At 42.5% G+C, this 13,102-nt stretch overlaps 4 protein-coding genes across 4 annotated transcripts; 2 read left to right on the forward strand and 2 right to left on the reverse strand.

The window, feature by feature from the left end:
* Positions 1 to 1,784: 1,784 nt before the first annotated feature.
* F5147DRAFT_658200 (uncharacterized protein) lies at positions 1,785 to 5,393 on the reverse strand (the record flags this gene model as incomplete). Its single annotated transcript, XM_041434400.1, has 13 exons — positions 1,785 to 1,795; positions 1,848 to 1,865; positions 1,888 to 1,914; positions 1,974 to 2,069; positions 2,152 to 2,397; positions 2,437 to 2,979; positions 3,406 to 3,588; positions 3,640 to 4,034; positions 4,088 to 4,233; positions 4,286 to 4,448; positions 4,873 to 4,988; positions 5,049 to 5,059; positions 5,237 to 5,393. 13 exons carry the CDS (start codon positions 5,391 to 5,393, stop codon positions 1,785 to 1,787), a joined length of 2,112 nt encoding a protein of 703 aa, XP_041286132.1.
* Positions 5,394 to 9,020: 3,627 nt separating this feature from the next.
* On the reverse strand, positions 9,021 to 9,967 carry F5147DRAFT_658202 (uncharacterized protein; the record flags this gene model as incomplete). Its single annotated transcript, XM_041434401.1, has 7 exons — positions 9,021 to 9,038; positions 9,237 to 9,273; positions 9,477 to 9,505; positions 9,555 to 9,577; positions 9,631 to 9,770; positions 9,820 to 9,843; positions 9,924 to 9,967. The coding sequence occupies 7 exons, from the start codon at positions 9,965 to 9,967 to the stop codon at positions 9,021 to 9,023; spliced, it is 315 nt and encodes a 104-aa protein (XP_041286133.1).
* A 563-nt stretch (positions 9,968 to 10,530) lies between these two features.
* Positions 10,531 to 12,140, forward strand: F5147DRAFT_658203 (uncharacterized protein; the record flags this gene model as incomplete). Its single annotated transcript, XM_041434402.1, has 7 exons — positions 10,531 to 10,533; positions 10,585 to 10,713; positions 10,765 to 10,968; positions 11,020 to 11,427; positions 11,479 to 11,612; positions 11,657 to 12,019; positions 12,050 to 12,140. 7 exons carry the CDS (start codon positions 10,531 to 10,533, stop codon positions 12,138 to 12,140), a joined length of 1,332 nt encoding a protein of 443 aa, XP_041286134.1.
* Positions 12,141 to 12,612: 472 nt separating this feature from the next.
* F5147DRAFT_780364 (uncharacterized protein) lies at positions 12,613 to 13,083 on the forward strand (the record flags this gene model as incomplete). The annotated part of the gene is made up of 2 exons (XM_041442442.1): positions 12,613 to 12,708; positions 12,856 to 13,083. 2 exons carry the CDS (start codon positions 12,613 to 12,615, stop codon positions 13,081 to 13,083), a joined length of 324 nt encoding a protein of 107 aa, XP_041286135.1.
* Between the last annotated feature and the right edge of the window lie 19 nt (positions 13,084 to 13,102).

Here is a 13,102-nt window from a genome sequence, read left to right on the forward strand (position 1 = left end):
AATACAGCTGGCCTATGTAGAATTAGTGTTTAGTGTTAATATATATATAAATGATACCATCAGTGGTAGTGGCTAGCTTTATGCCTGCAAGATATAGAATTCAGCTAGCTAGTTGGCTGGCCTGATTTTTCACTACAGGTAGAATCAAGCTTGCCAGTATGCAATTCTGTAACCAATGACTGACCAGCCTTGATTCTACTGTTGTAGAATCAAACTGGCCAGGATGCAATGTTGAAACTGATAACTGGCCAGTCTTGGTTCTACATGTTGTAAAATCAAGTCAGCCAGTCACTTGTTATTAAGTTGCATACTGGCCAGATAGCTTGTACAACATGTAGAATCAAGACTGGCCAGTTATCACTTCCAACATTGCATCCTGGCCAGTTTAATTCTATAGAAGAATCAAGGCTGGCTAATTATTGGTGTGGGATTTCTATACTAGTACTAGTCATTAGTTACAGAATTTCATACTGGCCAGCTATCAGTTTTAATATTGCATCCTAACCAATTTAATTATACAATAGTAGAATTAAGGCTGGCCGGTTTTCAGTTCCAACATTGCATCCCAGCCAGTTTGATTTTACAACAGTAGAATCAAGACTGGCCAGTTATCAGTTCCAACATTGCATCCTGGCTGGTTTGATTTTACACCAGTAGAATCAGGGCTGGCCAGTTATCAGTTCCAAAATTGCATCCTGGCTGGTTTGATTTTACACCAGTAGAATCAGGGCTGGCCAGTTATCAGTTCCAACATTGCATCCTGGCCGGTTTGATTTTACAACAGTAGAATCAAGACTGGCCAGTTATCAGTTCCAACATTGCATCCTGGCCGGTTTGATTTTACACCAGTAGAATCAGGGCTGGCCAGTTATCAGTTCCAACATTGCATCCTGGCCGGTTTGATTTTACAACAGTAGAATCAAGACTGGCCAGTTATCAGTTTTAATATTGCATCCTGGTCGATTTAATGGTACAATAGTATAATTAAGGCTGGCCAGTCATTGGTGTCAGATTTCTATACTGACCAGCTTGATTCTACTACAGGTACAATTATGGCTGGCCAGTCATTGCTTATAGAATCAAGACTGGTCAGTTATTGGTTCCACATTACATCCTGGCAAGTTTGACTCTACCACAATAGAATTAAGGCTGGCTGGTTATTGGGTTCCACATTTCATACCGGCCAACTTGATTCTGTCTGTTGTAGAATCAAGGCTAGCCAGTTATTGGTTTGAGACTTCTATACTAGTCATTAGTTACAGAATTTCATACTGGCCAGATAGCTTGTACAACATGTAGAATCAAGACTGGCCAGTTTAATTCTACAGTAGAATCAAGCCTGGCTAAGTATTGGTTTGAGATTTCTATACTAGTCATTAGTTATAGAATTTCATACTGGCCAGATAGCTTCTACAGCATGTAGAATCAAAACTGGCCAGTTATCAGTTTTAATATTGCATCCTGGCCGGTTTAATTGTACAATAGTAGAATCAGGGCTGGCCGGTTTTCAGTTCCAACATTGCATCCCGGCCGGTTTGATTTTACAACAGTAGAATCAAGACTGGCCAGTTTAATTCTACAGTAGAATCAAGCCTGGCTAAGTATTGGTTTGAGATTTCTATACTTGTCATTAGTTACAGAATTTCATACTGGCCAGATAGCTTCTACAGCATGTAGAATCAAGACTGGCCAGTTATCAGTTTTAATATTGCATCCTGGCCGGTTTAATTGTACAATAGTAGAATCAAGGCTGATCAGTCATTGGTTTCAGATATGTATACTGGTCAGATAGTTCCTACAACATGTATGATCAAGACTGGCTGGTTATTGGTTTCAACATTTCATACCGGCCGACTTGATTCTGTCTATTGTAGAATCAAGGCTAACCAGTTATTGGTATCAGAATTACATGGACTGCATAGGGTAGATATAAGCTAGTTATATACTCTTATAAGGGCCAGCCATGTACATACATGCTGTAGGAACCATCTGGCCAGTCCATATCTTAGATACAATTATCTTGGCCAGCTGTGGACTACATAGAGTGGAGCTAGTGCTAGCTAGGCTACCTTGTCATTCATTAGCATTGAGAATTATCCTGTCATATTTTTCCTAGCAAAGACAGTATACCACATCAAAGTATAAATTGACATCCATTGAAATTTTTCTCCGCCTCCTCAACAAATCTTCCCCACATCAAGACCTGCTGATAAGCATAGGCTTGATGACCAGGTCTGGTGGCTTGGCCACCCCTTCTCTCCCATTCATTCTGGTGGTACTTGAACCAGTTTATGGTCCAACCCATTTCATGTCTTACCAGCCTTAATTCCTCTTGCCATCTATTCCATCTAGCCTTAGCCTTCAACCAGTTCACCCTGTAGACTAGATCGGTTGGAGCTTTAGTGACATATCATAGAGATAAATATTTTTTCTTACATTCATCTATCCAGGCATCGTCTTGACCTTGGCTTGCATTATTTCCCCTCCAAAACCAAGCCAGCCTGTCTGATCCTTGTCCAAATCTATGTTCTTCTGTCACCTCTTTGTCTATACTGAGCTCTGTAGGCGATATTGGCTGATAAAGACTCCCCAAGGTGGCTTTGTCCATGCCTAGACCTTCCATTGCTGACCTTGCCCTCTGATAGCTTCTTACACACTTGTCAATTTTGAGCTGACAGCGTTGAGCTTCTTGCTTTGACCTAGTCCCAGCCCATGTTGAATTAGCACTTCGAAAATACTGACGATAGATGATGGCCTTATGACCAAGGGCCATTCGGAGCTTTTTGAGGCAGTCATTGGCTTGGCCCTTTCGAAGTTCTAATTCTTCAACTTGGAGGGGACCCAGTCCGAGAGCCAATGCATCCTGGTAGGGCACTGATGATGGCATCCAGATACCCATCTCTTCAGCCAAGATTTCTTCATCAATATACTCTGAGATCTCTTCATCTGAGACCTCTCCCCAAACATTTTCATCATGACCTGCATAGCAGAATCTAGGATTGTTAGAATGCACTGTTGCAGTTCCAAGATCCATACCAGCAGTCATGGCATCAGCTGTTTCATGAAATTTAGCAATCCTAGCTGTCAATCTCTGTCACTTCTCTTCTATAGAAGCTTTCTGTCCTGGGGTTGCATTAGTAGGAAGTTGTCAAATATCTGCCCTTAGTCCATCCCTAAAATAGTACTAAGTCAAACTGTTTCTCTATTTGTATTGGTTACATACTGTAAATCCTCCAGATTGATGCCAGTAATGAGCCAAGAGACTGTCCCAGGTTTGCCAGTGTCAGGTATTCTCAGACTCAGTTAATTTGAGTCTAATCTCTGCCATAGTTGGAGCTAGATACAAATACTGATTAGACGTCTATACAAGAATAGCAGCCTCACAACTAGACAGAGTTCACTTACCTTTGTTCATCTGCAACTGATAGATGTCAAGATACTCTCCACATTGTTCCATGGCCTTTTTCTCATCGATCTTCCACATCAAAATCTTCTCAGGGTCCAGAGACAGAGTGAGCTCGTCAAAGGGAGACTTTGTGTCATCAACACCTTTGAGAGCCCATTTGTACTTTTTCAAGAGAGTTTTCACTGGAAGCTCAATTTTCAAGCTTTATCAAATGCAAAATTTGGAGTGCTTACTTATTCCCACTATTTTTTTCCAGTTTGAGTCTCGCATATGATCATCAAGAACTTCTTGACGGTGTGCCTGACTCATTGACCGAGCAGTTGGGGAGATCTTATTGAATGGTGCCCACAGAGTCTCCAAAATCTCCCCATCAACATGTCCAGCCCCTTGAATAAAGTTGAGGCTGTACCTTGCAAAGCAAGCCAATTTGTGAGCGCTAAGATGGAATTTTCCAACTGCTGGAACAATGTGCATATTTTCAGGTACAGACAAGCCCTTGCTCTGGGCTACTCTCTGTAGAAAATTAATGCTCCACTGACACCCCACATCATAAATGATGAGGGAAGAGTCTATACCAGCTGAATGATAATTCAATGCATTGCATATTGAGTAGTCGATATTCATGTGTCTAAAAATTACCTGAGCTTGCATAACATGTTGATTTGGAGGACATACACAGACCTTTCACCCTTCTGAAAATCAACTATACTATGAGGAACAAAGCATCCATGTCGAGCACAAGCAGTTGCTCCTACACCTGTAGCTCGAAGATTGCTCCTGCTGATATTGGCTGCATTTACTGCACGATGATTGCTGCAAGAAGACCGCTACAAAGATAGTGAAGCCATAAGGAAAAGTGGTTGTCATGAGCCAACTCACCTCTTTACTTTCTACAGCCGATGACAGATGAGTCTGGTATTCATGATCTTTCACCATATACCCAAGCCCGTCTGACAAACTAATGTCCAACTGTGGTTTTCTTATTACCATATGCTGAGCAGTGAAGTTCCCGTCTACCACATATCTTTGTGAAACAAGCCAACTGTACAAACAGGTAAGCATAAGGTTAAAAAAGTGCAAAAAATAAAGTAGAAGTTTCTCTCCGAACTAACTCTGGCTGGCATGTCTTTGGGTGACATCTATGCACCTCAGTTTAACCGGCCAGCACGGTTATGCATGCTATCTGTGTCAAGCTAGCAAGCCAATTTAATGTGCTGGCCGGCCTGGTTTTACATCCAGTCTATATCATGCTGGCCAGCTTGATTAGAACATAAGTCAACCCGGCCGGAGCTCTTGTACACTATGCAGTGTAGGGCTAGCCAGTGAGTATGATATTCTCAAGTGTAGTAGGGAAATTAAGCCGCCTCTCCTTAGAATGAGACCATAGATAAATGACTTGCCTTTCATATCTGGCTTGCCAGTCAGGAGGTAGGTTAATCCCAGGCTGTGGACAAGCAGGGCAAAACCAAGCCAGATCACCCTTGTCCGGTTTCTGCTCATCATTATGGGCAAACCCAAACCATTTTCGACTCATCAAGTCTCTCCACAGTCGAGACACTCTCATGAGTTCTCGATATCTATTCTAGAAAAACAAATTGGTACTGTTAGTTTAACTTTCACCAAGAAGACTTATAAGACTTACAGGAACAGTATCTGGGAAACAGTTATTGGTCATGCGACAGATTTTTTCAAAGAAGCTGGATGCTGAAGTCTTGCACTCCAGTGCGTCAATTAGAAAATGATTTAAGACATCAAAAGTAAAGGCAGTCTGTGGTCAAGTGGTACTTGCTGGAAATAATTTAGCTTTCAGCAATTGCAAATGCTGCTGACAATCGACCCCAGGACAGCTGCACCAGACAATGTTATGCAAAAACACTCCAGTGGAATGTACAATGGTCAACTTGGTTGGTATAGTTGGACCATGAACTGTCTCTGTCGGTGGGAAATCGGCCTCTGCGTCCATTGGAATATTCTCCCATGCATGCATGTCATCAGAAAATGGACATGATTGTCCCCCATGGCCCATATGCCAGATAAAACCTAATTCTTCAAGTGATGTGTCTTTGAAGCATTTCCCAGTCCACTCTTGAACCTTGTGGAAGGGCAAAACTGGTGAGCATTGACAATGCAAGAATGACAGAATGTCTGATCTCCACTGCAAGTCAAACAGCGGAATTTCCCTTCACTAATCTGACAAGACTGGCACTGGGATACATTGGAGGGTTTCTCCAAGTCAAGGAGAATATCCAAGTACAAGTCTCGGAAAGGCAGATATTCTTGGATAAAGTCATTTGTGTCTGGTCGTAATAATCTCTATTTAGTACATCATTAAAAGACACTGAATCACTATGCTTGCCTTGGTTTTTCTTTGTGAGTTCTCTACATAAGAAACAAAGTCACCAAGGGTTTGTCTATCAAAATCTTCATGACTGTTTTGCAACCCTTGAGTGTCTTCTCTAATACATTTACGAGGGCTGGAGGATGGAGATGGTGTTGGGGCAGTGTCATAAAGGCTATCAGCGCATGATTCCACCCAGGTTGGCTTCCTTCTCTTTCCAATGACTTGTTTATGAGACACATAGGCAACATCAAGGTCCTTGCCTTTAGACAAACGACCTCTTCCTTGGAAGGAAAATGTAGCTGCCTTGAGTCGAGTTTTTTTCTGGGGAGACATAGGGTTACGTGTGGGGGAAAAAATTGATATTATCAACATTCTATTTTTGATAGTTGAAATCATTCATAGGAATCACTAGAGCGCATCAACTAATCTAGTAGGTATACTGTCAAACACTTGATTTGTCCCATTCCACCCCTCCTCCTCCAAGAACCACTCCTTCCTTATCATCTACTTGTCACAACCAAGAACTATCCTGCTGCCCCACCATCTTCAAAAATAGGCCTGTGTTGGAAAGGGGGGTCTGGATACCCCGACTCTAGAGTGGATTTTATCCCTCATAAAATGGGCAATAACAAGCCTTTCTCCTGGACCCCATGGACCAATAGAATGTTGTAAAACCTTCCCGGAAATGAAGACCATTGTCCCAGGGTAATAATCCAGTTCGGCCCCAACATCTGCTAACGTCAACTTAGCCTCATGGCCACTGCCTAAACTAATCAGAAGATCAAAAAGGGAAGGTGCGCCACCAGAATCTCTGTGTGATAAAGTTGTATGATTTGCAATTATTTCCAATCCTGAGAAGATCGAGGGCCAATGACAGATGGGTGGCGATGTTCTATCAGAACCTTGAAGCTCCTGAATAATGCGAGTGATTGCCAAGGTGCCTGCTTCAAATAGATCTGGAGCCGATACAGCGGTAATGGCATTCCAGAAAGATTCAGTAGCTGATAAAGTAGCTAGCCACTCTTGGACTTCCACAGACTTATAGGAAGCCGAGGTCACCATTGGGTCTTCCAGTCTCTGCAAATGAAATCAAACAAAGTCAAAAGTAGCTAAACAACCACTAAATTTGGCCTATACCTCGTGTCTTTGCATAAAATATGCTGGTGATACTGTGACTCTGCCTGCTCCAAATTCCCCACCCCCCTCTGGGACAACAAAGCCTTGAGATCGCCAAGACTGTTGGGTGGAGGACGTAATTGTTTCAAGAAGTAAAGTCCGTAAACCCTTAGTGGCTGAGTTCACATATTCCTAATTTAATTTATCAATTGATGAGGGGAATTCCCAAGGAAGAATGAACATACAACCCGAGAAGAAGACAGAATATTTGGCAAGTAAATTGTTAAAATTTTACCTTGCCGGTCCACAATAGTAGCTGGTACTGAAATTTTACCGATCATAGCTGCAGAAAAGTACTTTGGTAGCTGATCAGTATTAGCGAGGGGACCATCAGATTTAGGTGTAGAGACTTTGGTCATTTCGGCAAATCTGTCAACATCCCAATCCACATAATCTGCAAATGATGTGAATTTAAAACCAGGTGATATCTTGCAGAGTGAAATAACTCACAAGGATTTACCATTGCATGGGCAACTGTCAGTGCAGCTCGATTGATCTCATATTCTGAGATTGACCCAGAAGTATGGAAGTTGACATCATGTGTTGCTAAGCAACTGTCTAGCTCATGTCCAATTCTTAATCTTAAGTGAGACCATTTAATAGAGCGGATCAAATAAGGCCCTAAATATAACCTCACCTTGCTTTGTGTAGAAGGTGAGTTTGCAATATCCCCCCTCTGAAGATCCCTGTTGCTGATGATTTTCCCATAATTTCCTTGATCCTTGTGGTCAGAGCTGCTCTCAGCTTGGTTGATTGACTCATTTGTTGGTCCATGGTGAGCAAGGAAAATTTTCAACCAGCTCATTCGGATCAAGACTCAATTTAACTTATATGAAATGATTCTGAAAAAAATTGTCCCACGATCAAATTTGGATATATGAATGGAATCTACTGATGGAAGACGGATTAAATGAAGTCTTGCCCAGATTGTGACATGATCCATGTGACATAATTAGTACTGTAATAACTCACTCAGATGTGGAAGAGTGAAGACTAATATTGGCAGACTACCACAGAAGAATGAATGATATTCTGAATCTGGAACTACACTGTGGGATCCCTGTCTCAAATAGCAGGAGACACTTCCAGCTGGAGTTCAACACCTTGAGAGACAGCAAGGACTCACTTATTAAGAAAGCAATCGCAATAACAGTAGTGTATAATAGTAAATTGGCATCCGGCAGATATTGGCAGGACACCAGGACAAGTAGCAATGACGCCATATGATACAAACTGCCCTGCACCATCAGAAGGCTGACTCTTCCCTTCTGACCATGGAGGGGAGATACCTCTGAGGTTACCTCTGAGGCATATACTGGCTAGCCTGCCCTCAAAACTGTTCATGTTAAGAGTTCTGCCTCAGAGGTAACCAGTTAGCTACACCTATACTGTAGGGTATTGAAAATGTTTTCTTTGTTAACCGAAGACAACATTCTCAATACCCTGCAGTATAGGTGTAGCCAACTTACCTCTGAGGCAGAACTCTTAACATGAACAGTTTTGAGGGCAGGCTAGCCTCTAAGCGGCCTGCAGGGTTTCTCAATACCCTGCAGTATAGGTGTAGCTAACTTACCTCTGAGGCATATACTGTAGGGTATTGAAAATGTTTTCTTTGTTAACCGAAGAAAACATTCTCAATACCCTGCAGGCCGCTTAGAGGCTAGCCTGCCCTCAAAACTGTTCGTGTTAAGAGTTCTGCCTCAGAGGTAAGTTGGCTACACCTATACTGCAGGATATTGAGAATGTTGTCTTCGGTTAACAAAGAAAACATTTTCAATACCCTACAGTATAGGTGTAGCTAACTAAGTATTACCTCTGAGGCAGAACTCTTAACACGAACAGTTTTGAGGGCAGGCTAGCCTCTAAGTGGCCTGCAGGGTATTGAGAATGTCCGTCAGTCCAAAATATGCTAGTGTGCTGCAGAAGGCAATTTCAAAGAAGAATCAACCTTCTGACTGGGAAGGGAAGGTTGTATCATATGGTGTCATGGCTACTTGTCCTAGTGTTCTGCCACCATCTGCCTATGCCAATAGTATATTTTGACTGGCAGACAATAATCAATGATAGCGTCCTTCAGCATGTCAATGGTGAGCTGCATCAAGGCAGAATTGAGATCTACATAACACATTATTTATCTAAGACATGTAGTAGATAATTGTTGCTTTGTTGCTTTGGTCTGTGCAGTGTTTGATTATTATTATTATACACTACTGTGCTTTTGCGCTTGCTTTCTTAATAAGGCTCTTTGCTAATATACACACGGTCACGTGACTTTTTCAGCCAGCAGCAAATGAAGTGCGTCCATCAACATACATTTTCAACTACAAAGTACGAGTGACAATGAATTTTACTACAAGTATGCAAACAAATAAAGTAGCAAATACAAAAGGGGAGGCGAGACTTCAATGAGGGGGCCCTCCTCACCAAAGCCTCAACACTCCAGGTGAAAATGTATGTAGCAAATATATATATATAATAAAATACAAATTTGTCCTGTAGAAACGTTAGACCAAAATTTAAGACAAGATTAACACTTAACTAGAGAGCGCTTACCACACAAAAGTACCGGCAGGTTTAGCAGTCTAGAGAACAAAACAGATCAGTTAAGGTCATCAGGAATTGAGCGCTTACCACTGTTAGAAAGTCGGAACAGACTATTGAAAAAGTTGGAGCAGGCTATTAAAAAGTCGGAGCAGGAGCCACTGACAAGTGGCATGCACTGCAATACCGCCAATTCCAAGAAGCAGGAGCCACTGACAAGTGGCATGCACTGCGTGAGCCCCAGTCCCAATAAGCAGGAGCCACTGACAAGTGGCATGCACTGTGCTAGTCCCAATAAGTGAAATACTAAATAAAATAGACATTAGCCCACAGATGCGAGAGAAGAAGGACTTACCATTTGAGTAGAGGTTTAACTGGGCTAGCCCAAGTCAAAAACCGTAAGTATAATACTAAATAGAACAAAGATTAGCAACTGGATGTGAGAGAAGGAGGACTTACCATTGAGCAACTAGAGGGCGCTCAAAAGGAAGGGTGGCTCTCATTGCGCCATCCCTAAGTATCAAAAATCCTATGTATAACAGACATTAGCAAGCAGGTGCGAGAAATGAAGTACTTACCTTGCGAGACCCCAAGGGAAAGAGAGTATATGTAAATGAAAACAATGAGTAAGTAGGCGCGTCAAAAAAAAAATTGAACTTACTATGTTTGAAGGGCGACTGCAGGGTAGTACCTTTGAATTCTTGCAGCTGCAGTCTGCAAGAACCCAAAGGAGTACACCAGAAGTCGCCCTTGAGTAACGGCACTGACAGAAATAAAGTAGGAATGAAGGGGAATGATGAAGGTAAGACGAAAGGAGAGATTGAACCGTGAGAACTGATTGTTGTTGTTCATATGCACGTGTCAGTTTGTTGTTATTTGTAAAGTCACATGATGATCAACAATGAAACAATGAACTGTGTCACTGTGGCACAGTTCATTGTTTCATTGTTGATCATCATGTGACTTTACAAATAACAACAAACTGACACGTGACACAATCAACCAACATTCAAACGTTCAAACTTTGACTTGTCCATCTTCTCTTTGCGCTTGTTTAAAGTACATAATGGTAAGTGTTATTTGGTTCATGTCATTTACTAATTTGATATATCTATATTAGTCTAAACAAACATGCAAGAAGTCCACTGGTGGCACCACGCCACGAATTGCCTTGTCGTTGCCAGCATCTACTGGAGTGGTCACTGCGCCGGGTGAGCTGAATGTGAGAGAGCCGTCTGAACACAACAAGGTAAGTGATTAGTTACCTACTATTTGCACTAACACGCATCTTTATTTGCAGTTTTGTCTCATCTGCAGAGACGGTTCTGTAGGGGAAGATTGCCTCTTCCTCTGCAGCACCTGTCCGTGGGTGATGTGTTCAAACTGCATGAACATCCCGCCTGCCAGTGCATGCATGGTGCAGGCCAATGACGTCACGTTCATCTGCATATCTTGCCACATTGGCATGGAACAACGCGGGTGCGCATCTCAGTTGCCCTATTTTGTAAGTTTTTTCGTGTATTTCATGCTAACTAACATTAACTTCATTTTATAGGGTTTTTACAGGAAGGGGCAGCCGCTCCTTCCTTCATTCCTCCACATTCGTGCTACATTGGAGGTTTCACTCCATTCCCAACTGTCTTTAGCACCCACGCTCATGCTCCATCTCGTCCTTGTCGACCACGACGTCACCGGCGGCTGTTTCAAACTGGCCTCCAAATTCCTTCAGCCATACTTCCCCAGTGGAGGGTTGGAATTTCAGTCCGTCGCATTCGACATCGGCAATGCCTCAAAGATCGACGAGTACCGGTTGCAGGCGACTGCCATCGTCCAGTCGCTGATGAGCTCCAACTGGGCTCGTGTCATCGTCACCATCACTAACCACACCGACAACGAGCATGGGGATCCGTTTATTGGGTACAAGGGCAACAAGAAGTCATATGTTTCAGCACACGTTCACTCTGTAAGTGGCATTTTTTTGACTAACATTGTATTTGCTCATTTGACACCAAAGGTTCTCGATGTTCTGCTTTCACCTTGGCATCCCCTGATTCATGGTGCCGCGGAATCATACTTATGGCTGTTTTCGTGTGGCGCACTCATCAACAACGTCACTTCCTTTTCAGGCTTGCAACAGGCGGTCATAAAGTCCATTTGATCTTATCTTTGCAAATACTAACTAACCCTAACAGTCATCACATCACAGCCACTATTGGCTTTAATGCTGTTCATTTTCAGCCAAGTTTCGCCACGCACCTTTTGCTCGCATTTGCGGAGCTGGTCATCATCGAGTGTTTGCCCATTCACACCATCTTCCCTGACATGTTGGGCCAGTCCTACAAACTTGGGCACCACACTGATGCGTTCTTGCTGATGCCTGACAACTCAGGTTCGTTGGCCATTACCAAGTTCGCCTGGACGCATTCTGAACTTTGCCCTTGGGGTCAGTACCTGCCAGTACAGTGCCCACAGTGTGGGTGGAGTAATGCCTGGTGTTCTGTCAACATGCACAAATATTACATCTTTGAATGCAAGAATGGCCAATGTAGGAAAAAGTATGTATTCTCACAACCACCTCATTCCAGGATCCTTTTGCCAGGCAAAAGACCTGGCTCCTGCTGGATTTCGGTTGTCTTGAGGCCCATGCCTGGTATCCCTGATGAGGATGAGGATTAGGATACAATTATTTTGTCTTAGCTTTTTCGTACATCCCTTCATGTTTCATTTTTCTTCATCTTACTTGATTAGATTACCCTCATCTATTATCTACACACCACTCAATGGAAGTATAACGTGTTTTGGATCTTTTTATCTGATGTGAATTTGTCTATTATCTACATGGTCTAACTCCACCACTCAATGGAAGTATAATGTGCCTTTAATCTTGTTACTTGATGTGAATTTGACCGTCTCAATATATCCAATTTGATAATTGATTCAAGATAAAAATTGCAGGTAGGCTGGTACAGGCGGTAGGAGGGTGGCTAGCCAAAATTAATTTGAACACCCATGTTTATCAACAATAATGCGTGACTTCATAAGTCACGCATTATTGTTGATAAACATGGGTGTTCAAATTAATTTTGGCTAGCCACCCTCCTACCGCCTGTACCAGCCTACCTGCAATTTTTATCTTGAATCAATTACAATGTCTACCGACTGGTCTATTGCCTTTAAGCCAATTCTCGACCTTCACTCTAAGGCCATTTTTGCTGCAGGTTCCTCATCTGTTGGAAAACCTGTGGTGAGGAAGATTCAGAGGGCCATACTAGCTGCTTGAGACGAGCAAGAGGAACCCATTGCCTTGCCTACTTCCTTGAAAAAGGTCACAAAATTTTTATACTGTATATGTATTTAGTTGTCTGATGATATACATAAATGTTACCTACAGGCAATAAAAGAATACTATGCCAAAAGTCTGAAAGACAAGGAAGAGGCAGACGAACGTGAGGCAGCGAGTCGCCCAAGAGAAGCATCTTTCTATAAGAAACCCCTGTCTGAGTGGGACATGGCACAGAAATTATTTAAGCAGGAGATCGACACATATGACAAGGCCCAACAACAGAGTAAAGGCTTGGAGTATTCAATCAAGTACCGCACTGGGAATGCCAGGGAATAGTTCAACAACATGACACCTT

This window comes from Suillus discolor (genome assembly GCF_016758755.1).
Source record: "Suillus discolor strain FC423 chromosome Unknown F5147scaffold_105, whole genome shotgun sequence".
NCBI classification, from domain to species: Eukaryota; Fungi; Basidiomycota; class Agaricomycetes; order Boletales; family Suillaceae; genus Suillus; species Suillus discolor.